The 27,265-nt window shown below is 44.6% G+C and overlaps 1 protein-coding gene and 1 pseudogene across 2 annotated transcripts; one reads left to right on the top strand and one right to left on the bottom strand.

Moving 5' to 3' along the window:
* The first annotated feature begins 1,547 nt into the window (after window positions 1-1,547).
* On the top strand, window positions 1,548-24,452 carry LOC144088432 (rho GTPase-activating protein 44-like; annotated as a pseudogene). The gene is made up of 23 exons (XR_013304885.1): window positions 1,548-1,797; window positions 7,745-7,784; window positions 7,846-7,965; window positions 8,045-8,121; window positions 8,828-8,939; window positions 9,012-9,088; window positions 9,952-10,066; window positions 10,160-10,228; window positions 10,325-10,406; window positions 11,344-11,471; window positions 12,240-12,351; window positions 13,108-13,189; window positions 13,270-13,350; window positions 13,445-13,558; window positions 13,632-13,723; window positions 14,340-14,526; window positions 15,502-15,519; window positions 15,624-15,809; window positions 16,241-16,249; window positions 16,518-17,045; window positions 18,669-18,817; window positions 19,117-19,480; window positions 21,140-24,452. The product of XR_013304885.1 is annotated as a rho GTPase-activating protein 44-like (transcript).
* A 1,346-nt stretch (window positions 24,453-25,798) lies between these two features.
* LOC144088431 (RING finger protein 222) lies at window positions 25,799-27,197 on the bottom strand. Its single transcript, XM_077618842.1, has one exon. It carries the CDS (start codon window positions 27,121-27,123, stop codon window positions 26,458-26,460), a length of 666 nt encoding a protein of 221 aa, XP_077474968.1. The 5' UTR covers window positions 27,124-27,197; the 3' UTR covers window positions 25,799-26,457.
* Between the last annotated feature and the right edge of the window lie 68 nt (window positions 27,198-27,265).

Raw genomic sequence — 27,265 nt, 5'->3', positions numbered from 1 at the left:
ACCTTTGAGGTGAGCTCTCGTGTCAGCCTGGAGCCAGACGCCCCTCTTCGCTAAGACTTTAAAAGGTTATCTTTGGGCATAATGAGCCCCCGGACAGACGGGCCTAATGAAAACGCAAACTTCTGACGATCGGTGGCATTACAGGTCGGCTCCCTTTGACGCACATCAAATGAGGGCTAACGACGATGCAATTTGGACGCTAAACACAGAGCGGACGCCAAAGTCTTGGCGTTGGGTAAAAGGTTTAAAATTGTGGATGAGCACAATATGCAGGCACGAAAACTCTGACTTTAAGAGAAGACGCTAACGGCTAGCTAGCCTTTTAGCCCAGCGGATTTGAAAGAAAAAAATAGCCATTACTGCTCGTCCTCACAGTTTAAACGAATGGACGTGTATACTCGCTAATGGCAGTAAATGGATTAAAAAGCAGTAATCCAGTAAAAAAAAAAAAAATGACTAGCATTCAAAAGCTTGGAGTGGGCGTGGCGGGTCTCTCACTTAAGTGGGGGGCCTTGGACTTTTGCATCTGGACCGGATCGGCTAATGATAACAAATGTTTTGGGGAGAGGTCAAAGGGCTGAGATGGGGGGTGCCGTAGGAGATGAATAGGGGAAGAGACAACATGTCCTCTGGATGGCTTTGTCCCTAAGGTCTCCTTGCCCTCGTGGAAGTGGCCTCAAGACCACCTGTTGGTCCGTTACCCACCACTATGTACTACTCGACTGTTTTCTTAAAAACGTCATGTGGGAGACAGATTTAATTTTTTTTTTTAAACTCAGTCATTCTAAATTGGCATATGAAGCAAAATTGATTCTTCAAATATTGTAGGATATTAACTTGCAATCTATTCTTTTTGCAGCTCATCCCAAGTCAAATATAAAGAAGATTTTCCACGACAACACTGCCCTCTTCTGGACAGAATAATTCGAGTCAGCTCTAAATGCTGTCAATCAGAGATGATCATAAGATTATGATTATTATGTTAAGATACGGTCATCAGCAGCACGTCAAAGGTAAGCAATTGTTTTTATGTGTTATTTTTAGTACTGATTTTTAGTGGGCAATGTGAGTGGGGGTGCAATGTCACACTAACTTTGATAGGGGGCGACACTAGCCTTAGTAATGTATCACCCTGAACTCTACTTAAACCTTCAATTTTAAAGTAGATGTTGTTTTATGTTTTCTTTACAAAAATGAGATCTTTATTGAATAGTTTTTTAATCAAAATTAATGTGTTTAAAATGTATGAAAATGATATGGAACTGCCAGACAAGATAACAAGCTTTTAAATGAATTTCAATTAGGACCATTGATTTCATTTATGTCTATTTTAATTCAAAACCCGGAATATTCTAAACCAAGCTAATCTACACAATAGTAGCATATTGATCATTTTTAACGATTTACGAGGTACTCAAAGTCCAAATTTTTCAAAACATGTCCCTTTTTTAAGTAGAAAATGATGAGCTCGCTCTCTCGTTCTCGACTCCATTTCCCACAATGCACTGGCGCTCGCTCGCTGGCTCGCTGGCTCGCTCTTTCTTTCTCTGTGCGGCGGTCGGTGCAGCTTCGGCATCCTTTGCCTTTTTTGCACGGCCGAGCGCGAGTTTGGAGCGGCGATGAGGACGCCTAACGACGTCTTTGGATTTGCGTGCCGACGCCGCCGCTGCTCTTTTTTTCCGCATCCCTTTTGACGGGCTGCACTCATGCGGACTAGTGGGCGTTGACCGGGGGACGATTCAAGATGAAGAAGCAATTCAATCGGATGAGGCAGCTCGCCAACCAAACGGTGGGAAGGTAAGAAGCAAGCAGGGGCGTGCGCAGATCGTCAACGCCATTCTGCAGGGGGCCCAAACCCCCAGTCCCCCCTTTAAAAAAATATCTTCCCCATCTTTGGGGAAAATTGTTTTTTTGTTTTTTTAAATGCAATTTTTGCACGTGCACCTCCGGAATTGAAAGTGCTACCGCAGCGTGTGGGAGGTGGGTTAGTCCACCCCCACGCATCTTACTCGCGTTTGACGCCGCCTGCGTCTTATACGTTACGGCCGATGCATGTTTTCATGAGGCCGTCAGCTGTTTGGAGGGGAAGCGCCGCCATCCCGCCGCCCTGCATGCGTGGGCGGGACGGCAGCGTTCCTGAAGGTCGACTTCTCCTGCGTCAGTCCAGCGCCGGTGTTCAATCGAACGCTAAAGTGGAGAACCGATGGCGACCGCTCTCCCACAAACGCCATTCTGGGCCCCTCCATTAAGAATTTTTTTCAATCAGCAAGTGTGGCTCAGCGTTTATGACGGTGACTTGCGACTTTTGAAGTCATAACTCAAGGAATATACATATAAAAATAACTTAACCCCTTGATGACCTGGCCTCCTCATAGTTGGACGCCTCATTTGGTGTCTAGTAGGGCGCAAGATTAACATTTGGTACACAATTGTGGCCTACATCAGCAATGGCGTTTGTCACTTGGAGGTCCAAGTGGGAAATTCTTGGGGCCTGCACCCCGCAAAAAATGTATTTTTGATTTTGTTGCACGGCGGCGCACCATCGGTACGAGTTTCAGGAACTCTTTCGTAGCACCCCCAATGGCGCTCGGTGCGTGATCCACGTTAGGGCTGTGACGAGGATAAACCGCAATACTGTGTTTCACCAAAAAGGTGTCACAGTTTAAAAAAACAAAATGGAATAATTTAAGCCAGTGAATTTCCTTCAGACTGGCGAGTCAGGGATATCGAAGGCATCACGTCAGAAGGCATCAGGTGTGCTTCGTCAGCATCTCCGAGACCCCAGGCAACATCCGCCGCGTCACGTGACCCTGGCTCCACGCCACGCCACGGGAGGCGCGTCCACGCGCGATAGTCGGTCCAATTCCAGCTCCTCGCCGTCTTGGCTTCCTGACGTTAGCTTTTACGAAGCTTAAAAGACAATAATACGAGTCGCACCATTGATCAAGTTGATTGGTTCTTGTCATCTGGCGATGAACCGTTGACTAGAACAGGCTTTTGACGGTTCGTCTCCCATGGCTCCTCCTCGCGCTTTCTTTAAAAGCCGCCAAGTTATTTTTGCCCTCCAACTAGGCTAGCCTAAGAGTTGACACCATTTCTCCAATTCCAACTCGCCGCCCTACTTAAGTGTCTCGTGGTATCCTCGAACCACGTCGCTAGATTGGTTTTATTGAAATTGCGCAATTAAATGAACTTTTGCCACGGTTTGCCTCTGCATAGTCGAAACCAATGGTGGGGGTTCTTGACTAAATTCGGTAGATTGGACTTTTTTTTGTAAAATAAACCCCCAAAAAGCACAAAACCCAGTTATAATCACATTTCGTTTTGTGTAGGGAGCCAGAATCTTTACCAGTAGTCATATAGCAGAACCTCGACTTTTTCATCCACTTTTTTTAATCGGGGAAAAAAAATTGTAATACTACCTGTTATGTAGGAAATTGCTCCAACACTGTCCAAACGAGCCGTGAGACAACCAATCTTGACTACCGTCTTCCACTCAGTCATAAGTCATATTCCCAGCCTTATTGGTTTCAACTATGCAGAGGCCAACCGTTGCAAATGTTAATTGAATTGCGCTATTTCAATAATTATGGAGCTGCCTGAGTCTTGGTCATTTATTTTTTGACGTGATTCTATCATTTAATTAGTATTTAAAACTTGGGATTGTGGGACTTTAGATCGATGTTTGGTAGCAACATTGTGATAAAGCTCACATCTAATCTCAAGTTTTACACTAAAAAGAGGCGTTGAGGCCCTTCTATAAACGTTTTCAATGTCGTTTTTTCGCAAGAATGAGACACAGGGGGTACAAAAAAGATAAAACAGATGCTTTTTCAAATTCCCAGACCCTCTGTATGTGCACTCTGGGCTATTTTAATAGCATCCACAATGCGCTGTTATGTAAACTGTCCTTGCCTGCCTTCCCACCTCTCGCCAAGCAAGTGTGTCACACTCCGACGGAGCATACGCTCGCCGACAGCTAACGTGAGCGTAGCTTGCATTTGCTGAGGTATCAAATATGCTGCATTGTTCTACTTTGCTTTAAATATTTAGAAATATTTCTCCTATTACCGTATTTCCTCGCATGAACGCCGTATTTGTCGCTAAAAAAACGATGACTGAATCGAGGGTACGGCTTATATGCGCACAAATTAGACTCAAAACGCCATAACGCAAGACAATGCGGCCGATACGATCACTTATTTTAAAGTAGAGAAAAGATAAGCAGATAAAACGCTTATGAAAATTTATTTTGAAGGAAATTCAAGAAAAAAGATAAACCGTATCTTGCAAAAAAGGTGAAAAAACTCACTTGCGCCGCCATTTTACCTTGAGATGAGAAACTAGACTGCTATGGACTGGTTGTACTGCTCACATGACTTCCTTTTTTAATTTGTCTACATGCAGGCAACACATTTTAGGAATATCAATTTATACAGTATCTCAAAAATAGCATGTGGGATGATTTTTCTTAAGATTTTCCCTTCAAAGTAACACATTTGTACTCCTATTGAAACCATGAATATGGAGGTGAAAATGGTGAATCGGGGGGCGGCTTATACGAGAGAAATTGTCAAATTCAACCATTTAAAGGCAATTTTAAGGGTATGGCTTACACGCGTAGGCGGCTAATATGCGAGAAAATACTTGTAAAGGAAAAAGAGGCAAAGTGAGAAGAGCGGGGCAGATGGCGCCTCTCGTCGGAGCTTCTGATTTGGTCTCGGCACACAATTTAAGCCGCTCACAAACGATGCGAGTCGCAGGTGTCGAAGCTGACTTGTTGGCTCCGAAATCCAATTGAAAGAAAGAACTTTGGCTTCAGAGTCCAATCGTTTTGGCACGGCTGTCCAATGAACACCCACTGCCTGCTTTTAATTGGCATGGCATGACATTATCGTTCAATCTGGCCCAGAAAAGAAGCTTAAATTCAGCCTGTATTTCTCAGCTTGACCACAAGATGGAGTTAGTCACTTAAACAGTGCCTTTCCGTTATTTCCTATCAATGGAGGAACATTTCACCTTCTGCTAACTTGTCGTTTTAATTAAAATTTAGCGTGAGTGGTTAGCAAGTCCGCCTTACACTTTTGAGATCGAGGGTTCAATCCCCGCTGCAGTTTGCATGTTTTCCCCGGGCCTGTGTGGGTTTTCTCTGGGTACTCAGGCTTCCTCCCACATCCCAAAAACATTCACGCTAGGCTAATTTAAATAACCGATCCACAAATGTTTTTTAATGAAGTGGCTAATGAACACACTTATGACTTTGAGTGGAAATTCGTGAATTGAAGGACACCATTAGCATAAAATTTAGCAGCAGAGATTGCTTGTTGTTTGCTAGCATGTAGCGCTTCTATCTGGAGATCTCAATGCTTCCTGTGTAGAAAAAGAACCGTGACCTATTTTTGACATACAGATACGTTAAAGTGTCTTTTCCTGTTTCGGTTGTGGCGAATCCCTTCTCCGTTTTTTTTCTTTTTTTTCCCATTTTTGCATTTTTGTTGGCTTTCCTGGCGTTCCCATCTCACGCCAGTCGCCACCCCGGGGCTGTGGAACCCTGCTGAGGCCCAGGGCCGTCATTCTGCTCCACTGCCCCCCATCCCCTCGAAGCCGAGGAGTAAATTGGTGGCCGCTTGGAGCCCGAACGCAAGAGAAGCGCTGACCTACATTGACGAGCTAAATTTTTTATATACTTCTTAGATAGGATTGTATTCAAGATGGCTGTATTGTCATTTCATTCCTCGTTGACAAAGAAAAGCCCGGTGGGACGTGATTGGAAAGCATTTGGGGAGACCGGGACGGCCATTCAATTTTCACCAAAAAATGGGAAAAAATTTCAGGCTGTTCATATAAAAAATACGGCACTTTTTACAGCGTGATATTAAACGAACTCCCTATTTAAATTCCTTCAAGAAATGAACCTCAGTGGAAAATGTATTCCGTAGAGCTTTATTTAAAATTCAAAAGGGGCGCAGAATAAAATTAACAATATTTTACCATAAAAAGTTAGCTTTCCATCCGCATAAATACAGTCATCACATAAATCTAAAGAACTAACCCGCTTTAGATTTTCTTTTCTTCCATAAATGTCTTTTGCCATCAGTGGCAATCAATAAGTGGATTTATAAAATATAATTAAAGACGTTATAACTGTTAAGAGGATGTTTCCTCATTTTGATTCTTGCCCAAGTTATCGTCATTTTTTAATATACTAAAGCTGCATTTTTAGAGCCTCTCTGGTTCGTCAAGAAGTTAAAACGGGAACAAGTCGCTAACAAGCAGCACTGCATGTGAATTATTATGCGCATTTTGCCAAAGTGTGAACACCCCTGCGGGGGCTGAGCACAGGCAGCTGACCAACTGTAATTTACAGAGAGACAATTCTTACATAACAAGTGTTATAAAGCTCCGATGCTCCTTGGAGATTTCTTACAGTGACTCGGAATGCTCACACTCATACCCTAGCAACCACTTAGCATACAATTAGCCTAGCATGCGCCTTTTTGTGCATGTGTGAGGAAACCGGGGTAACCGTAAAAAACCCATGCATCTCCAGGGAGGAACATGCAAATTCCCCACAATAACGTCCGAACCTGGCATCGAACACTCGACCCCAGAACTGTGAGGCCGGCGCGGCAACCACTAGGACACCGTGCCGCCTGAGCGAAAATCATGCCGGCTAATTTGCTCGTAGATTTTCCGTTTATCGCGCTCGGAATGGAATTGTAATGCATGAACATGGAAGGGGTAGGGTTGGCGAAGGAGGGGGGCGTCGGCTAAGTGGCAGATGGTCGGCGCTAATAATGAGCACACACGCTGATCCCACATGTTTGCTTTCCTCGCAGGACTCGTTGCGCTTCTTGGACCGAGGCGCTTCTCACTTCCAATAACCAAAGACAAACACTCTCCCGGAACGTTAATTGTTGGAACGGGATGCTTTACCCGTTTCCTAATTGGAATCAGCACGCCGAGATTGAAAGTCGCGCTCATTAAACGGCTCCGACGCGCCTTCGGGAAAGTCCAGGTCGGGACCGTTCGAAAACCGGACCTCACCCAAGTATATGTGTTACGTAAAGCCTCATATTTGTTGGATGAAATTCTCCATGTTTTTTTCCTGGATGATAGCTCCGGTTTTTGGGGGGCTCTTGGAACAATCCCCCTTAATCGGGCTGCCAACTTTTTGTTGTTTATTTTGGTCTCCCGCTCTTTGTCACAGCAATCTGGCGTCATTTTGTGTTCTCACGCATTTCCCGCAGTGACCAAAGCGGTCTTTCTATGGGTTGAGTCACCCATTTTGGGGCTTTGCGCTGTAAAAAATAGAGCTTCCTATCAGTCATGCTAACTTAGCTATAGCTCAAATTAAAGTTAATTTTCTTACCGCGTATTGCATCGTAAAGTAGTACAGTTGTATTGCAATAAACAACATTCAAAAGCGGGTAACACATCAACAAACTTTGCACTGTTGTCCAGACAAAAAAACATTTGCGCTCTCAATTAAGGACAGTTTAGCATACAATTAGCCTAGCCTAGCATGCATATTTTTGGAATGTGGCCGGAAATCGGAGCATATTTTTGGAATCAAAGTACTGGGGGAAAACCCACGCAGGCTTGGGGAGAACATGGGAACTCCACGGAACCCACCGGGGATCGAACCCTCGATCTCAGAGCTGTGAGGCGGTCGGGCAAGCCAAGTTAATTGACCGATACATTCACGTAAAACAAGTAAAATTCTTGACTGTTCTGTTTTCAGGGCTGAGAAAACAGAAGTGTTGAGCGAGGACCTCCTGCAGGTAAGGAGCGCCGCGTCGGCACCCCCGTCCGCGCCATTTTTTGAAAGCACGCCCTTTGCAGGTGGAGAAGCGCCTGGACCTGGTCAAGCAAGTGACGCACAGCACGCACAAGAAGCTGACGGCGTGCCTGCAGGGTCAACAGGGGGCCGAGGTGGAGAAGAAATCGGTCAAATCGCCCTCTGTGAGGACCCCGCCACTATAATCCCAAATCCTGAATTTGTCCGCCAATTATAACTCGTGTTTTTCCTCGTCCTTAGCAGAAAAAGCTACCGCTTAGCATTCTGGCACAATGCATGGTGGAGGGAGCGGCCATACTGGGAGACGACTCCCTCTTGGGGTACGCCCACCGACGTCATTATCGCACGATTATTATTCCAGGGAGTCCATATATGTCATATACAGTAATACCTTGACATAAGAGAAATTTGAGATACGAGACGAATTTTTAATTAAATTAATAATTACATTTCTGTTGTTATTTAGTGTCACAACGTCTATTTTGACGGTAAGAACTCCATACAGTACTGTCTAATATCACATTTTATTGCAGATCATAACCACTAGATTCCCAACCTTTTTTGAGCTGCGGTACACTTTTAGCATTGAAAAAATCTCAAAGGACGCCACCATCTGAAAATATTTTAATGTAAAACTATGTCGCCTATATTAAAAATAGTCATTCCCATCACATTTTTATCAGCAGGAATCACATACGATTACGTTCATCATATTTTGATTTTACCTTTGTAATAGTTCTATTTTAATCTTGTTATATTCATATTTATTTTTCTCTCTGAAAATTACATTGTATGATTCAAAATGGAAGGAATTTAAGACTAAATTCAATGACACAATAGTTCATTTTTGATGGGATCAATTTGTATTTAGTTATTTTATATAGGAAAAATGTATTTGAGATACGAGTGAATTGACATACGAGCTCGGTCCCGGAACGCGATATGCTCATATCTCAAGGTATTACTGTATAAGTCATCCTTTTCAAGCTGTACTGTCGTTTGATCCGACTCGATTGGTCTCCACAGAAAAATGCTGAAAATGTGCGGGGAGACGGAGGAGAAGTTGGCCCAGGAGCTCATCGATTTTGAGTTCCAGATCGAGCGAGACGTGGTGGAGCCGCTTTACGTGCTAGCTGAGGTGCGCTCGCTGCAGAGTTGCTCGCATTTCACCCACTGGTTTTCCATTCTAACCAGCACATCTTTTTCCCAGGTGGACATTCCCAATATACAGAAGCAAAGAAAGCACTTAGCCAAACTGGTTTTGGACATGGACTCATCTCGGACAAGGTAAAGCCCAAAAAGCGAACCCGTTATTAACCTGTCGATTGGCGTGTCTGATCGAATGTTTGGAGCAAACATTTTTGCACGGCAATGCGCTCGTAACATAAACAAATTTAAATGAACTTGGATTACAGTGTAGACACACTCAAAAATAAGTTTAAGCTAACGTTACACTAAACTTAATTCTAATTTTGTTTTACATTTTGATACCTTTCTTCTCCCGGGTTGGCTCTATTGGCCCCGCCTCCACCCTGACTTTCAGATGCAACCTATCGAGGGTTGTTTGCTTTTGTATTCCCTTCAAAATATTCCCCAAATGATGCAAACAAATGTCCTTATAATAAGATAACGCACGACCACTTGCCAACGAGAAGTAGTATATACTCCTCTCGTATTAGCGAACAAGCTCCGCCATTCGCACTGACTAACGGGGGGAAAAACACTGAAAAAATTGCACGGCTCCGCCCAGTGCTCGTAGAGACATTACACGAGGGAGTTGCTCGTATATAAAAATGTGTCTTGTATCTCAAGATAAATATTTGCACAAAATTTTACTCGTATCTCAAATTGCTCGTATGTCGAGGTATTACTGTACATGTTCATTAACATGAATATGAATATGTCCATTAATATGTGCTGTCCCTCATTAAATAAATCCAACTCATTATCAACTCATAGATTGTAACTCAGCAAAGTCCAATCGATCGCAAACAGCAAAAAGATGAAAGTTCAGATGGATATAATATATTTATAGATCGATCGCTGTGATCCTAACTTGGCGTTTTTCGATTTCAAGGCAATGTCTGGTCTAGAGTCGAGGCCAGTGTATCGCTGTTTAAAAAAAAATGTATTTCTCTAACGTCCTCCAGATACCAGCAGTCGTCCAAATCGTCCAACCACCCGAGCAGCCTTCAGCCTGGCACCAAGTCGGATTCCCTCCGAGAAGAAATGGAGGAGGCGGCCACCCGGATGGAGATCTGCAGGGTTCGGACTCACCCACCCTCCCCCCGTTTCTTCCAAAGGACCTTTTTAACCCGCGTTTTTTTGTGCGTCTTTTCTCGTTTTTTTTTCTCTCAGGACCAGCTGTCTGCAGATATGTACAGCTTTGTGGCCAAAGAATTAGACTATGCAAATTACTTCCAGACGGTGAGTAGAACGTGGCGCGTTGCCTCCGCTTGGATGATAACGGTTGTGTTTAGTTTGTTTGTTTGTTTTGTTTTCTTTTGTTGAATCCCTTCGCAGCTCATAGAAACGCAAGCGGAATATCACAGGAAATCTTTGGAGTTTCTTAACGGCGTCCTGCCGCAAATTAAAGCACATCAAGGTGAGCATCGAGCCTGATTCTGTCAAACAAATGCCTCATAAAAATGGAATGTGCCCCCCGCCGATTTAAATAGACCAATTAGGCTTCAGGTTTTCACCAGATTGGACTGAAAATGTCTGATTCAGAGATTTTTCTTAAAATAGCTCAATTGTTCTTGTAGCGGTGAATTCAAGATTTTAGTGCAGGTATTCAAGATATTTCATGTTTAAATTTTCTTACTGGAAAAAACATCAACGTAGTTCCGGGATCTGGAAATCAGGACGTCAGGATTTGGTCAAAATCACACAAAAATTAAAGTGACGTCAAGTGTCGTATTAGAATTTCACCCATATACTGAATCTGAAAAAATGGACACTTTTTGACCCTATTTTTCCTTTTTCAGTGACCCAAATTTAGTCAAGTTTGTGTTTGATTTAGTTAATAAGACACAACACATATTCATGAACATATTCTTGTTAGATTAGATTAGAGATTAAACTTTATTCAAATTCACTTAATGGTAAAAACAGACAGAAAAATACATTGTAGACTTAAATAAAATAAATTAATACATAAATAAATGTCTTACACAAAGAAATATGCATATATAATATATTGTTAATGAACATATATATGTAAGATTGTAGTCTCCCTACTTTTAGCCTGGCAGCATTTTGCTGGTACATAATCTTGCTTTTATTTTTTCAAATGACCGACTTTACTCTTGTACACAACTTGTTTAACGTCTCTGTCGACAAAAAGTACCTTGATTCAGTTAACCGACACAAAACAAGGTCCACGTGTAACGTTTTTTTTTTCTCCATCCTGACACAGCGTTTAAAAAAAGAAAAATGTATGTTAGCAAAGTGAGAAATGGATAATTTCCCTGGTGGTTAGTAAGTCACAGCATTTGCAAAGGAGGGAAGCGAGCGTTGACGCGTCTCCGTCCGCATTGCAGAGGCGTGGGTGGAGAAACCGTCCTACGGGAAATCCCTGGAGGAGCACCTGAACATTAGCGGCAGGGAGATCGCCTTCCCCATCGAAGCCTGTGTCACCATGCTGCTGGAGTGCGGCATGCAGGAGGAGGTACGCAAGCAAGCAAGCAAGCAAGCTCCGCCCATTCTCACATTACATTTCGCTCATCATTGGAATGATATTCATCAAAAATTATATTTTTTTCTATATTGTTGCCAACGGCAAACTCATACTCCAATTTGAGGTCAAAGGGCAACAAAATATTCCCTGCTGAAACTATTTATTGATTAGCTATTAGTTATTGTTATTATTTATTGATTATGTATTTGTTGTTGTTATTTGTGCACTTTGTGGTAAAGCTTTAAATCTCCATATACTTGTTTAGTGACAATAAAAGCATTCAATTCAATTTTTTGGCCCTAAACAAATGACTTTTTGCAAGTCTACCCATGACAAAATTTAAATTTTTTATTTTTTATTTTTACATTTTATTTGTTGAATTTTCATTTTTCAATTTTCTTTTTTCTTTTTAAATTTGAATTAAAATGTTGAATTTTCAATTTAATTTTTTTAAATTCAAATTTTAATTTTAAATTGTATTTTTAATTATATTTAATCCCTGTAAACCCCCCAATTTTCATTTTAATTTAATTTTAATTTTACATTCTTAAATTTTTGTTTTTGAAATTTTCATTTTTGTTTTTAAATTTAAATACAAATTTTGAAGTTTCAATTTAATTTTTAAGTTAAAATTTAAATTGTATTTTTAATTAAACTTAATCCCCGTAATATGAGAGCATTTCTTCATGGGACCTTAGGAAGAAAGAATTGATGTATTTATTTATTCCTATTGTTCTTATTTGTGCGGACTGTGCGCAGGGCCTCTTCCGAGTGGCGCCGTCGGCCTCCAAACTGAAAAAACTGAAAGCCTCGCTGGACTGCGGCGTTCTGGACGTGCAAGAGTATTCGTGCGACCCGCACGCCATCGCAGGTTAACGCCTACGCCGACACCGAGCGTCATCTCCATAGCGACGAAAGCCGCTCTGCATTCTTTTGGAATAGGCTTTTTTCCCCCCTCCGTAATTTAAAATATTCCCAACACCCGCAGATATGGAAGTGAATGAGGGGGGCGGATCTTATTTGATATCTATTCTGGGAAAGATACATCATTTGAATTCGTTAAATGAAAGACATTTTACTTACCAAAATGGCTTATTTATAATTATTATCTTTTGCTTTTCGATCGATTTAGATTTGAGCCGGATTTAAAAACAACAAAAGGGGGGAATAATTGTTTATATCTGAGTATTCCTGATTTCACTTGTATTTTAGCATGAACTACAGTCGTACTTCTACTTACGAAATTCATTGGTTCCAAGATTTTTTTCGTAACTTGAAAATTTCGTAAGTAGAGGTGTACTTTATATGTAAATTTTCTAATTCGTGTTTTAGCATCCTATTAAAAATGAACTACAGTCGTACCTCTCCTTACGAAATTAATTGGTTCCAAGATTTTTTTCGTAACTTGAAAATTTCGTAAGTAGAAGTGTACTTTATATGTAAATTCTCTCATTCCTTCCATCGTCCTCACACAACTACCAACTAAACACTTAAAAATTATTTATTAGTGTCTTAAGATAAATAAAGCATATGAAAATGTGCCCTGCGCCGCTAAAATATCTCCCTCGGTGGCCGTTATAGATGTAATACTCGTGTTTTTTTTCGACGATACCTCTCTGGCCCGCAGGCGCTCTGAAATCGTACCTCCGCGAACTCCCCGAACCGCTGATGACGATGGAGCTCTACGACGAATGGATCCAGGCGTCCAAGTGAGTGGCCGAACGGCATCTTTTCCCAGCGTAAGGTTCGACGGCTAACAGCTAAAATCCCAAATGGCGCCTTTTCGCAGCGTTCCAGATATGGACAAGAGGCTTCAAGCGTTAATGGCGGCGTGTGAGAAACTGCCCGTAGACAATTTAAACAACTTCAGGTAAATCGCCTCCCGGCATTTTTTGGGGCAACATTGCGCCTCGGTTTGGGGGATTAGCTAGCTAGCGCTAACCCTAACCCTTTGAACGCCGCAGATACCTGGTCAAGTTCTTAGCCAAGCTGAGCGATTTCCAGGACGCCAACAAGATGTCGCCCGGGAACATGGCCATCGTCCTCGGCCCCAATTTACTGTGGACGCACACCGAGCCGTACGTAGCCGGTTAGCCACGGCTAGCAGGGAATCGGACGCCGGAGCGCTGACCGCGCGGCCCTTCTCGCCAGGGACATGACGGAGATGATGACCACGTTGTCGCTGCAGATCGTCGGAATCATCGAGCCCATCATCCAACACGCCGACTGGTTCTTCCCCGGAGGTGCGTTCGCCGTTCTCGCAAAAAAAACGATTCCGTATTTTTCGGCTTTGAAAGCACGTTTACATTTATTAATTTTTTTTATGCCCAAATGACGATGCTTTTTACAATAGGTATAGCTAGCTTTATGTAGCGTTATCTGCAACTTTTATTTATTTTAAATTTATTTGGTTTATGTTTGAACTCTTATTTGCAGTGTTAACATAAATAAAAATACACACTAAATAGAATAAAATTAAAATTCAAGAATTAAAATGTGAAAAATAATCTTCGTCAGTAATATTTGTGAATGGGGAAGCATCACTGTGAATTTCCAGTTTGTAAACAAATTCACTGACACACAAAGACCAGCAGATGGCAGCAACTTGCCGTTTTATACTCATTCATTTTGATAAAACAGGAATAGCTTGTGTTTTTTGGTTTCCAAATAGAACAAAATACTATAGAGTACTGCTTCTACGGGCAGGCATAAATTATAAATTCAAAAAAAAAATCCATGGCAAAGATGACTAAGAAATTCAATTGCTTGTAACTGAACTCACTTGAGACTATTTTCGTGTTTATCTGACTTAACATGGCCGCCCCCATCTGCCCCCTCCCCCCCCCCCCATCCACCCAGAGATGGAATTCAACCTGACCGGCAGCTACGGCAGCCCCGTCCACAGCAACCACAACTCCAACTACAGCTCCATGCCTTCCCCCGACGTGGAGCAGTCGGAACGCAAGCCGCCGCACCACGACCAGAGTCGACGCCCCCTCAGCGTTGCCACGGACAACATGATGCTGGAGTTCTACAAGAAAGATGGGTAATGACGACGCCCACGCGCATCAAAAACAAAACCTAAAAAAAAAAAACCAGATCACTCCAGGTGTCTCATTTACACCACCTTGCTTCTGTCACCTGTTCTACCCGTTTGGGTACATGCCAACGCCATCCCCCCCTTCCCCCCGTTCCCAAACACCCACATTTTAACAGCACCCATCTGGCCGGGATGCACGCATGAATGACACCCTCCGTCTCCATGGCAACGCAGCCCCGTCGAGGTGGCCGCTCGTTGCCTGCTTTGCTCATTAAATATTTCTCTCCTCCTCCTTGGCAGTCTAGCGACACCACATACAGCCAAAATAACCGGGGGGGGAAATGGCCTCCCGCCGTTAACGGCGATGGACGTCCCATCCGTTTGGACCGGGAGGGCTGGCCGCAATCGGTCAAAATACGGTCCCCAAAAAATGGAAAAAATGCTTAAATTTTTTGTGAAATATTCAACAAAAAAGGGCATTTTGATGCAGATTTTGAGCAATATTGAATTTTATTTCAATCAATTCAGCTGGACCGCCAATCATAATTTAATTCATTAATTTTCTGAACCGCTTCATCCTCACAAGCGTTGCGGGGGTGCTGGAGCCTATCCCAGCTGATTTTCCGGCACGAGGTGGGGGACACCCTGAATCGGTGGCCAGCCAATCACAAGGCAGGAGGAGACAAACAACCAATCACTCATAGCTAGGGGCAATTTAACAGCTAGCCTGTTGAAATGTGGGAGGAAACCGGAGTACCCGGAGGAAACCCACGCAGGCCCGGGAACAACATGCAAACTCCACACAGGTGGACCGACCTGGATTCGAACCCAGGACCCCGGAGCTGTGAGGCCAACATTATCATGCTAAATTGACTCGTGGAAGTAACACGTCATTTGCATGGGTCCAATTGTCGATTCATGTATGTAAATGAAGCAAGTGACTGACATCATCTCCCTGTTGTTCCCCCCTTACTAACGCAGCATTAGGAAAATCCAAAGGTATCGTACCGTGGTCTCTCCCCCCTCCCTCACCCGCATCTCCATTCCGCCCCGGATCGACATTTCCCATTTTGCTCACCTTTCCCCGCCGTGTGTGTTTCCAGCATGGGCGTGCGAGTGATGGACACGTCCTGGGTGTCCCGCAAGGGTTCGTCCACGCTGGCCCGGAAGACCTGCTCCACCCCGCCGGGCGTCTCCTCGGCGCCCGCCGAGTCGCTGGTCGCCGCCGAGCACGCCGGGGAGTTCGCCGCCGAGCCGGTTGCCACGCCGCCGCCCGTGGAGAGGACGAGGTAAGACCCACGGCGTTGCCGCTTTGACCCGTTCTTCCTCTCACACGTCATCATCGTCATCATCTCTTGCGCTTTCACGACCCTCGCCGAGTGGTCCGTAAGCGGGGGGGAAGTCACGGGATTTTTCACGCATGCTAACGGTGGTGCTTTGACTTAAGAGCTGGTGATGTTTGGGTTACCGGCGCTAAACATTACCGTAATGCTATTATTGTAATGTTGCTATTTTGTGGGAACCATCCATTTTATTTGGAATTATTTGGATTTAAAGTGATGCTGTTTTGTGTTATGAGTGCCTGGGGGATTCATGTCACTCTTAAGTCAAGGCGCCACCGTCTTCACATCAACGCAGCTTCGCTCTCACAGCTACTTTTTTTCCGTTGGCTCGTGTCCGTTTGTGCGGCACTCTGGCAGGCTAGCGTGGGTTTTTTGAGGGTGAGTGCGTGACGCCGTCGACCAATCGTGGAACGAATGAATGAGAGCCGCTCGCTCGCTCGCTCGTTTTCGCACTTTCTTTGCGCTTGTGTGTCTAATTTTGCCTTCCGCCGGCTTTTGTCGGCGCCGGCCCTCCCGGAAGTCTCTTTGTTTTGTCCTTTTCGCCCACTCGGCGGCCCGCTTTGCCCGCTCACCCGCACGGCTCGCGGCGCCATCTCCTGGATTCAGTCACGAGCGGCGTGTCTTTTGTGCTGTCTATTCTCTCGATGTCCCCAGCTCGGCGGCGTGGGCCAATCGGGCGGACGGCTGTCACGGCCCGCCGCCCCCGGGGGAGGAGCGTCCGCCCCCTCCTTACCCGGCCGGCGCCCATGGCGCCCACCACCACCATCTCTTTTACCCCAAGCCCTTTACCCCCTGCGCCCGGCCGGTGGCGCCGGGTCCGGAGTCGCAGCCGCCGGCCTCGCCGCCGGCCCCGCAGCGGCGCTCGGGTTTCGCCCCCCCGACCCCGCTGCCACTGCCGGCGCCACCCGCCTCCTCCTCCTCCTCTTCCTCCTCCTCCTCCTCTTCCTCGCTCGACATCAATTCCAACCCCAAGCCCAGCTGCCTGCACTTCCCCAAGCCTAGCCCGCCCGGCGACGCGTCGCACGCTCTCCCGCTCGACGCGAACGCTTCGGCGCTGTACGTGAAAATGGCGGGGCGCCACGAGCAGCCCCCGGGCAACCCCCCTAGCCTCCCTTCTTCGGCGCCCCCGCCGTGGGCCGCCTGCCCGTGCGCCAGAGACAGAGGACTCCCCAGGCTGACTAGGTAAGTATGACACACCTGACGGCGAGCGGCATCCTGCCTTCCTCCCTGACCTTTCTTCCTTCCTCCTTGAGCTCCCTACTTCCCTTCCTTCCTTTTGTCCTTCTTTTGTTCTTTCCTCCCTCCCTTCCTAGCTCCCTTTCTTCTGTCCTTCCTTCCATCTTATCTTCCTTCCCTCCCTGCCTTCTTTCTTTCTCCCTTCTCTCCATCCTTCCTTCCCTCCTTCCTCCCTCCCTTCCTTCCTCCCTTCCTTCCTTCCTTCCTTCCTTCCTTCCTTCCTTCCTCCATAGACCTGACCTCCCTCCCTTCCTAGCCCTCTTTCTTCTGTCCTTCCTTCCATCCAACCTGCCTTCTTCCTTTCCTTCCCTTTCTTCCCTCCCTTCCTTCCTTCCTTCCTTCCTTCCTTCCTTCCTCCATAGACCTAACCTCCCTCCCTTTCTTCTGTCCTTCCTTCCATCCAACCTTCCTTCCCTCCCTGCCTTCTTCCATTTCTTCCTTTCTTCCCTCCCTCCTTTCCTTCCTTCCTTCTTTCCTCCATAGACCTGACCTTCCTCCCTTTCTTCCTTCATCCAACCTTCCCTCCCTCCCTGCCTTCTTCCCTTTCTTCCTTCCATCCTTCCCTCCATCCTTCCCTCCCTCCTCCTTCCCTCCCTCTCTCCCTTCCTTCCTTCCTACCTTTCGTCCTTCTTTTGTTTCTTCCTCCCTCCCCGCCCTCTTCCCTTTCTTCCTTTCTTCCTTTCTCCCCTCCCCCCATCCTTCCTTCGCTCCTTTCTCCCCCTCTTCCTTCCTCTCGCCTCACCCGCTCGCTTTTCCCCTGGCTTTCCTCGTCCCCGCCGTCAGCGCTCTGGGCACACTGTAACCTCTCCGTTGACCCCCGGACTTCACACGTGGCTAGTCAGACCATAAATACATATGGCTCTCCAAAAACATATGTATTTATTACCATTTCCACTTCCCCAACCGGAACACCGAATAGGAAATTCCATACAATCAGGAGAAAACTCCCCCAAAAGGAAGACACCTGATTTTTGTTTGTTTGTTTTTTCTAACACAGCACAGTACATATTAAAAACATCAACATACACATTCACTATGGACACTTCCTTCAGCTTAAAACGATCTCGACGTAATGTAGTTACATTATTTGTCAGGGCAGGGTACGAACTTTGGCTTTGCGGAAGGCTCACCGCTATCCGGGCGGACGTTGCTGTTCGTGGCAGACAATGAGTTAAAAAGTGGGCGGGCAACAACGGTGTAAGTCCGCTTTAGTCAATTTATTAGGGACACTAGTGTGAGTGTCTGAGGTGGGTGTTTACTCGGTGGCGGTGTGAGTACCAATGGTTGTCTTTCTCTGCTGACCAGTTTAGGGGGTATTAGGGATAGGCTCCAGCACCCCGTGACCTTGACAGGGCTAAGCAGTGTGGAAAATGAATGAATGAATACTAAGCAATATCTCTTTGCCGAATCCGATTGATGTTTTTCATTGGAGACTTTTTATTTTGGAATTTTGAACAGCTCCTACATGTTTTTAATATAATATATTGGCATGCTAATGTCAAAAATCCACCCCCCACAGATCATGAAATGAAAACGCTGATCTCCTTCTGTTCCTGTCTTTTTTTTTAGTTCTTTGAGGAGTAGTAAAGAGCTTTCGCCCGTCATGGGCCATAAAGGCATCCAAGTGGCAAGTCCAACAGTGCCCCCTACCTGCAGTCCGCAAGGCAGCAGCCAGTGCCCCCATTCCACAGAGCACAGCCCGCACGCGCTGCGGAAAGGTCAGTTTCCACATTTTCATTCATTTTGGCATTCAAACGGGGGTGCCGGAGCCTTTGCCGGGCGGGGAAAGGGTTGCCAGCCAATCGCAGGACACAAAGAGAGAGACGGCCAACCATAGCTAGGAACAATTCTGACAATTCGGACTCTTCGGTTAGCCTAGCATGCGTGTTTTTGGGATGTCGGAGGAAACCGGAGTACCCGGAGAAAACCCACCGGCTTACCAATCGGGTCACCGCGCCGGCAAATCTGTTATTTTCCGCGATCGTTATGCTAAGACGGTGCAAACTTTGCTCCCCAGGTTCCAAAAAATTGGCCCCAGTGCCCCCCAAAGTTCCGTACTGTCAGTCCGAGCACTCCGGCGGCCAGCCGTCGCCGGTCAGCCTGTCCCCGACCCCGCCCAGCACGCCCTCTCCTTACGGACTGATGTGCGGCCCCCCCGCCGTCCCCCGGGCAGACCCCCCTGGGGCCCCCCCACGGCCTTTCGTCGCCGCCCTCGCTGACGGGCACGCTGGGCAAGTCCCGGCCGGCCCCCAAGCCCAGGCAGAGGCCCAGCCTGCCGCCGCCTCAGCCGCCCGGCGTCCCCCTGGTCCAGGTCCCGGCGTCCCGGATCCCGGAGCAAGGCCTCGCCGACGGACCGCCCCCGGGGGACAGCGCGTATACAGGTAAACAGCAGACACAGGTGGCGCTGCAGCGACCGTCGCTCAGACTGGCCGTGGCGCTCTCCGGCGGCGGCGACGCCGACCGAGTTTAGCACACGCACACACACATTTCTTGAATGTGACATCCTTAAAACGAATGCAATACACAGTGGTACTCGGACGTTTGGTCGCAGGACGTTTGGTCGCCCGGACGTTTGGTCGCCCGGACGTTTGGTCGCCCGGACGTTTGGTCGCCCGGACGTTTGGTCGCCCGGACGTTTGGTCGCCCGGACGTTTGGTCGCCCGGACGTTTGGTCGCCCGGACGCTTGGTCGCCCGGACGTTTGGTCGCCGGACGTTTGGTCGCCCGGACGTTTGGTCGCCGGACGTTTGGTCGCCGGACGTTTGGCCGCCCGGACGTTTGGCCGCCCGGACGTTTGGCCGCCCGCACGTTTGGCCGCCCGCACGTTTGGTCGCCCGCACGTTTGGTCGCCCGCACGTTTGGTCGCCCGCACGTTTGGTCGCCCGCACGTTTGGTCGCCCGGACGTTTGGTCGCCGGACGCTTGGTCGCCGGACGTTTGACAACATGACAGAGAGTTTACTGTTGAAACCAGCTATCAAAATTATATTCACCCGGGCGACCAATCGTCCGGTCACGATACACAGTATGGACAAAAGTATTAATACGCACAAAAGAGCTGGCTGCGAATGGTCGTCCAGTCAACCGAGCCGCCCGCCAATCACAGGCCTTGCTAGCGTAGGGTCATTCGTGGCCATTCCTTCCAGGATTGGACGTCTCTCGCCGCTTAACTGTGGTTGTAAATTATGATATTGTTCCTTTTAACAATGAGCCACTATTCAATTCATAGGATTAATTTAATATAATACTATGTACACATTTATTTTTAAATCTTGAAAATCAATCAATGTATTTTAATAGCTACCTTAATTGTTGCACTAGCCATAGAATGCACAATGCATCAAGGCATTTTTTAATATCACAAACCAAGAACAAAAATACATTAAAGTAACAATAGTAAAATTAAGAACAACAGGATAAAGAGCCATATTTGTTAACAATAGTTTAACTATAGCCTAAAAAAACTGTCAGAAAGGGAAAAAAAACAAGACACATTTGAATATTCACAGGCCCAACCAAAGATTTTGAAAAAAGTGCGCCTTATAGTCCGGAAAATACCTACATTTTTAACCACCCGTCTTAAAAACAAAACAATTATTCATCTTAACTCATTCACATATCATTGTCGTTTAGTTTAATACACAATTTGTATTAATTCCGATACTCAAATTACACAAATATGACTTTTTGGGGATTTTAATCGACCGGAACGAACATTTTTAAGCCTGATTTCTTCATGTCCGATAGTTTGTTTATTTTCTGTGCCTTTGTCCGCCATTGTTTGTTTGCGTCTGTGGTCGGTTTTGTCGAACGGCCGTGACGTATTTCCTTCGACGACGTAATGTAGACACACACAAAGACCCCCAAAATACATTTTATCGCCCATTTGTCGTCCAACGTGTCATCAAACGACCATTGGAGACAAACCCGATGTCCCAAAAATAACACTTGTGCTCTCTTCCATTTTTTTTTTGTGCATTCCCGGCCATCCTCGTTGTCCTACTTGTCGTTCATTCACCCGCCATCCGCCCGTCACGTTTTAGATATCTTCAATTACGAAATCCCGTCGATCAATGTCAATCTGGACAGCCTCATCGACGAATTCAGCGGCGCCCCCTGCAGGAGGTCGGATTCGCCGCCGCCGCCGTCGGGCGAGGAGGAGCGGCTGGCGACCACTCTATGATGTCGCCAATCGTCGTCGTAGGCCGACCCTTGACGTCAATAGACGTCCAATCCGGTTGAGCGATTGAGTCGAAATGATGATAATAATAATTATTATTATAAGAAAACTAAAAGAACACCAAAATGCCACACAGGACAAACCAATGCCTTTAGAATGAAAGATTCGATTATTGATCACTTCTTATTTATTGATCTTGTTTGCGGTTTTGCTTTTTGCGATGATTTTTCTTTGTTTAATTTGCCTTAAATGCGATATCGTTGGATGATTATGATTATGATATCGCGCTCAGTACGCCTAACACGGATTTGCTTTACAGGGTTTCGTCAACGTTGATTTCCTCAAATAGTCGCTGTAAAAAATGCGGTGAAATACGGAAGAATGTATATTTACGTTTCAGGTTAAAAGATGGGTGGCAGCCAGTCTATCATTTTTTTATTTTATTTTAAATGTTAGCTTTATGGATATCAAGTCATCTTTGCAGAAAGCCTAGTTTTTAGAGGAGAATATTGAATTTGACAAGGGCTTTTTTTTCTTACCTTGATGACATTTTACAGCTAACGCATTATTATTTTTGCTTCTATTTTAGCATTACAATATCGATTTTCATATTTTCAATTTCGCCACTATTTGAGGAATTTGAATTCAGGGGTGTCCAAACTTTTTTCTCTGAGGGCCAAATTGAAAAAAAAACAAAAATAAAATCTAAAATCCTATTCATTTTTCGACATTTGCTTCAAAATGCAGTCAAGTTTGAGATTTATTTATTTAATAAGTACACATTACAGAAGAGATTAATGAACATTAACATATTCATGTTAAATGACATTTTATTTTTGACTCTTAAGCTAATGGAGAAGCACCATTTAAGTGACATGCTCCACCTACTGGCAAAGCCGAGAACTGCAACTTACTCTTAACTGAATTTAAGCCTCTTGTGTGGGCCGTATTTTATAATATTTTCCTCGTTTGTTCGGACACCCCTGCTCGAAATATTCTTTCACATTTTCTACTTTTTGACGTTCGGAAAGTATCGACGAGTCCAATTTTGGGGATCAATTTCTTTAAAAAAAACGCTTTTCATGTTGGGGTAACCTCGTTCAAGCGCTTCAGCCTTAGTTTTAACCCGTCGCCCGCCAATGAGTTCTCCGGCACCCCCCGCCCCGCGTGTAAATACAACGAGCGAGAGTGTACATAAATAGATGTGTATAAATCGGAGAGGAAAAATCTATACGTTAAAGCTGTATCTCACCATATGTATATAATGTATACGTGCTGGTATTTATCACTTGTCCATAAAGTGAGCTTATTTTTGTCCCATGGGGAACAAAAATGATGATTTATTTATGTATCCATGATAAGTTGAGTGTGGATTTGACAAATGGGCTCTGAAAGCGGCAAGAAAAAAGTTTTTTTTAATTAACTCATTGGCTGCCATTGATGGTAAGAGACGTCGAAAAAAATTCCATCTGTCAAAATGTAAAATTTTATTGATTTTTCACTATGACATGGGCAGTTAAATTAGACTTGAGATTTTTTGGGGGGCTCAAAAGTTCTTAAGTGCAATTACTGTTGTAACTTTTCCACTTTTTTCTAAAAGTGGAAAGTTTTCAGTTAATTTTAAGTCCGTATTTTGGTGCGTGTTAACATCAATTTTGTGTCCCAGTGAAAAAAAATGTATATTTTTTGGGTGATGTTTCCAAGAAAATTCCCAAATGTGTTTTTCAAACTGATTGATGGTCAGGAAATTCACATTAAAACCTGATTATTTCATATCAGGCTTTTGGAAATTATATAAAATCATAAAACAGCGTAACAATAGAACTTTGGTAAACTAGCCTATAATGATTTATTGCACCAAAGAAGTGCCAGCCACGACCAATCAGGATAAAGAAATGCTGCTTTCATTTATATTTATTTATTTATTAACTGGGGCGTGTGTGTAAAAGTGATGTTTTTGTGTCTTATTGAAAATTTTGCGGATCATATTTATCCTCTAAGTCGTTGTGGTTGATAATATGCAACATTGCAAGTGCACTCACTTTTTTTTTGTTGGTATTCATTAATTTTGATATTTTTGGGACCTGCTAGGCTGACTGAATGTGACTCATTTGGAAATATGATTTATGATAATAGGCCAGGCCACCTGCCCACATGTATGAAGATTATGAGGAAGTGGTTATTGCTTTGGTGCGTCTTCTGCATGCAATCATATTTGTCACAAACGGGCTGCTCTTACACAACGTGGCACAAATATTGTTGTTTTGCAGAGCTTTATTCCTCCCTTAAGCTTGTTCGCTTTTCTAGCTGAACTTTTTGACGCTGCTGGGCCGTGTCATGTTTTCATTTAAGGGCGGAAATATGTGAAAAGCAGAGATATTGATATTTCTTTGGAAGGTTTTCTGACTTTTGCGGGCATGTTTGGGAATGGCGAGGTCAATCGGGGTCACCTTTTAGAACAGGGGGGTCCATTTTTTTCCCCAAAACTTTTTTTAATTAACTCATTGGCTGCCATTGACGGTAAGAGACGTCAAAACCAATTTGATCTGTCAAACTGTAAAAATGGTCAAGGCTCTTTTTTGCAATGGATATTTGGTTTATAGTAACTCTCAATGGCAGCGAATGAAGGTGACAAAATAGAGGTCTAACATTATTGTAAAAAAATTATCTTTTTTTTTTTTAACAAAATACAGTGATTTATATATTTTTCTGATTTTAACCCCCTAGGTTACATTTGCGGAAAAAAAATATTACTTTTTTTTGTAGGTGATTTACTTACCATCTCCTATTCATGCTAAGATCTACAACAATGTAGGCGGGGCTCAAGCTTCTTGTGTGGGACATTTTCAATTGTACCAAATTTTTAGCAGCCCCACTTTGGACACCCCTGTTTTGGAAGGGCCTGTGTGGGAGTGATGTGAGGAGTGCCCAATGTGGATATGCAGCCTCTTCATACTAGACAAAATGAGCCCTTTCATTCCGTGCTTAGCATATGAAGTGAAACAAACACACACACACCCACACACCCACACATACATATACACACATACACGTACACACATACATGTACACACATACATGTACACACACAGTGTGTACTGTGAAGCCGAACTGCAATCCTAACCAGAATGTCAGAAATAAATAGATCTATATATTAAACTCTACATTTTTAATAATGGTACGTTAATGGTGTTTTTATTGAAAACTGACTTTGGAATGTGAATGTCATGGAAAAACTTAAAGCCATGAAATGTGGATTTGCTTTCCAGGTACAAGGTGATATTTCCTAGTTTGTTTAGTCACGTTGACCTTTGAAAATGACCTTTTCCCTATTTTTTTAATGGGGGTTTAAAGCCATGATTTGAACATCTTTCTTTACTGTTGTACTTTATAATGTTTTTAAGTGTGTGTGTACATTTTACTTCTTATTTTATAGAGAGTCTGACCTGAAACGTGAAAAAAATAACAACATTATCAGCTAGGATGTAAGATCGCAAATGTTATATTTTGCCTCTAAATTTACCAAAACACAACGTTAACCTGTTTAATGGCACTTTTCACTTAGTTTGAACCTAACAACACAAATCAATTGATTACCAGCCAAAAAAAAAACTTTGATGTTGACAGATGCCCAATCCATTTAAACTGAGATACTGGCAGCAATCAAACATCAATGACGCTAAAACATGATCGTAATTCAACACACAATAACCGCATTTTCTGAGTTTGCATTTTCTACTGTATTATTTCAATGCATTACTGCTTGTCCTCCTAGATTACCGTATTTTCTGGACTACAATTTCCACTTTTTTCATAGTTTGCCTGGACCTGCGACTTATACTCAGGTATGACTTATATACATGTCTTTTTTCTCACTTTGACCACCAAAATCTTATGTTGTCTATTTTAAACTATTAAAAAAAAGTTAATGTTACATTAACAGGTGCCAATTTTATCTGTTGTTCCCTATTTTACTTTTTAACCTATGTTTGTTCTTGGCTTCTGATTAATTAAAAAAACTCCCCCCCACCCCCAAAAAAAAACAGAATATACACTCCAGTCCGACTTAGTCAGAAAAATACGGTAAATTGGACAGCAGCTGCTGTCAAGAGCACTGACATAGTTTCCCTTCCCAAGAAGGACCAAAACTATGAATGTTTACTATTCTTCTAAATGTATTCCTTAGAATCATCCTGTCTTACCAGTTGACCGATGAACTAAAAAGTTTGGCTTGTTCAGTTTCGACGTAACATACCTGTAAGACTGGCCCAGCTGGTTGACACTCAAGGAAAACTTGACTTTATCACCCCATTGTGAACTCACCAAATGGTCGAGGGTGGAGACCAAAGGCATTTGTAACATACTTTTTGCACTTTATTATCGTCACACCTACGTTTTTTGGTTTCTTATATAATTCATGACCCATTTGGGCCGTAAGATGTTCACCACTGCATTCCGACAGGGTTTATGCGGGTTATTGTGTAACCCAACACTTGTGTATCTGTTGACAAGGTAACTAGTCTCCGGGTGCATCAATATTTTAATGCGGCGATCTGCATTGGAAAGTCGTCAAAGCTCCCAATTTCCGCATGTTTTTTGATTGATTGTGTTGTCTCTTATAGTTGAATACTTCCTGTTTCTAAATCATGGGACAATTGTTTCTGTTTTGAGGATTTTTGGGGGGTTCATGTGATCTGCCATTAGATGGTGAACAGTCTGTTGATATATTTTTTTCTGGTTCCTAGTTTGAAAAGTGATTGACATGAAAATAAAAGCATATCATTCACTTTTTTGCACCATTCCAATGTTACTGGGAGAGTTTATTACCAGTCCACCCAGTTCAAAAAGATTGATCGTCCATGACCCTGAATGAGTTCAGATCAACAATTTTCTTGTTTCTCAAAGATGAAGCATTTTTCCAATACTTTACCAATCTGAAAACTCTACATATTAGAATACAAAATAGATTTATTCGACATTTTTGTGCAAGTTGATCAAAAATAAAAGTAAAAAAAATCCCTTTCTCCATCATAGCAAAGTGCATTCCTATAATACAGGACTTGCATTTTTGAATCAATTGGATTTTTAAGGATTGTCTTTCATTGTCCCTTTTTTCCCCTAATCTTATTACCTGGAATGCAAGTATATATATTTTTTAGCAGAGCATGGTCAAAAAGTGGATTAGGCGATAAGAATCCAAGGCAAAACGGCGGCCACAAGTGCAATCATGGTGAAGATGGTGAGCAGCACCACCAGGCATCGCGACGTGCTGCACGACCGGCGACGTCGCCTCCTCTGCGGCGGCCGCACCACCGTCAAAACCACGCTGAACGTGTCCTCCTCGGTCATGGGTCTCCCCCGGGCGCTGATGACGAAGATCTGCGAGTGTCCGCCCGGGTCTCCCCGGACCAAGCCCTGCCGTCGACGGCCCCGGCAGAAGAAGCGCCGTAGCCTCCCAAGGGCAGTCGATGCGGATGGGGAGGCGGCGTAATTGTCGGCTTCGGGGTCGGTGTCCTCCAGGCGGACCAGCGGCGTCCCCACGGGCACCTCCAAAGTCTGCCCGGGGACCCCGCTGCCCCCGCCCCCGTCCTCCTTAGTCTCCTCGGTCGAGTCGAGCGTCTCGCCGTGGCGTTTCCTGATGAAGGTGAGGTGTCTGCACACGGGGCAGGCGATGGTGTCGCGGATCTGGCCTTCGGTGTGGATGCTGATCAGCATCTTGACCAGGCAGTCGTGGCAGAAGACGTGGCCGCAGCTTAGGGTTCTCTCCGTTCCCGGCAGGACCTCGTAGCACACCGGGCACTCGTTGGGGTCCTCCTGGGGGACGGGGTCCTCCTCGCACGAAGACATGGCTGCGTCGAGGACGACGACGACGACGACGATCAATGAGGAGCGATTGAATGCATTCGTCCGGGCGTTTTTCCTGCTCCTCAACCGGGGGGGGGGCGGAGCACTTTCTTACCTTGCAGGGCCAGCCACCCGCCGGCCACGA

The sequence above is a fragment of the Stigmatopora argus genome, chromosome 14 (assembly GCF_051989625.1).
Source record: "Stigmatopora argus isolate UIUO_Sarg chromosome 14, RoL_Sarg_1.0, whole genome shotgun sequence".
In the NCBI taxonomy this organism is placed as follows: Eukaryota; Metazoa; Chordata; class Actinopteri; order Syngnathiformes; family Syngnathidae; genus Stigmatopora; species Stigmatopora argus.
This window is presented reverse-complemented; position numbering and strand designations above follow the sequence as displayed.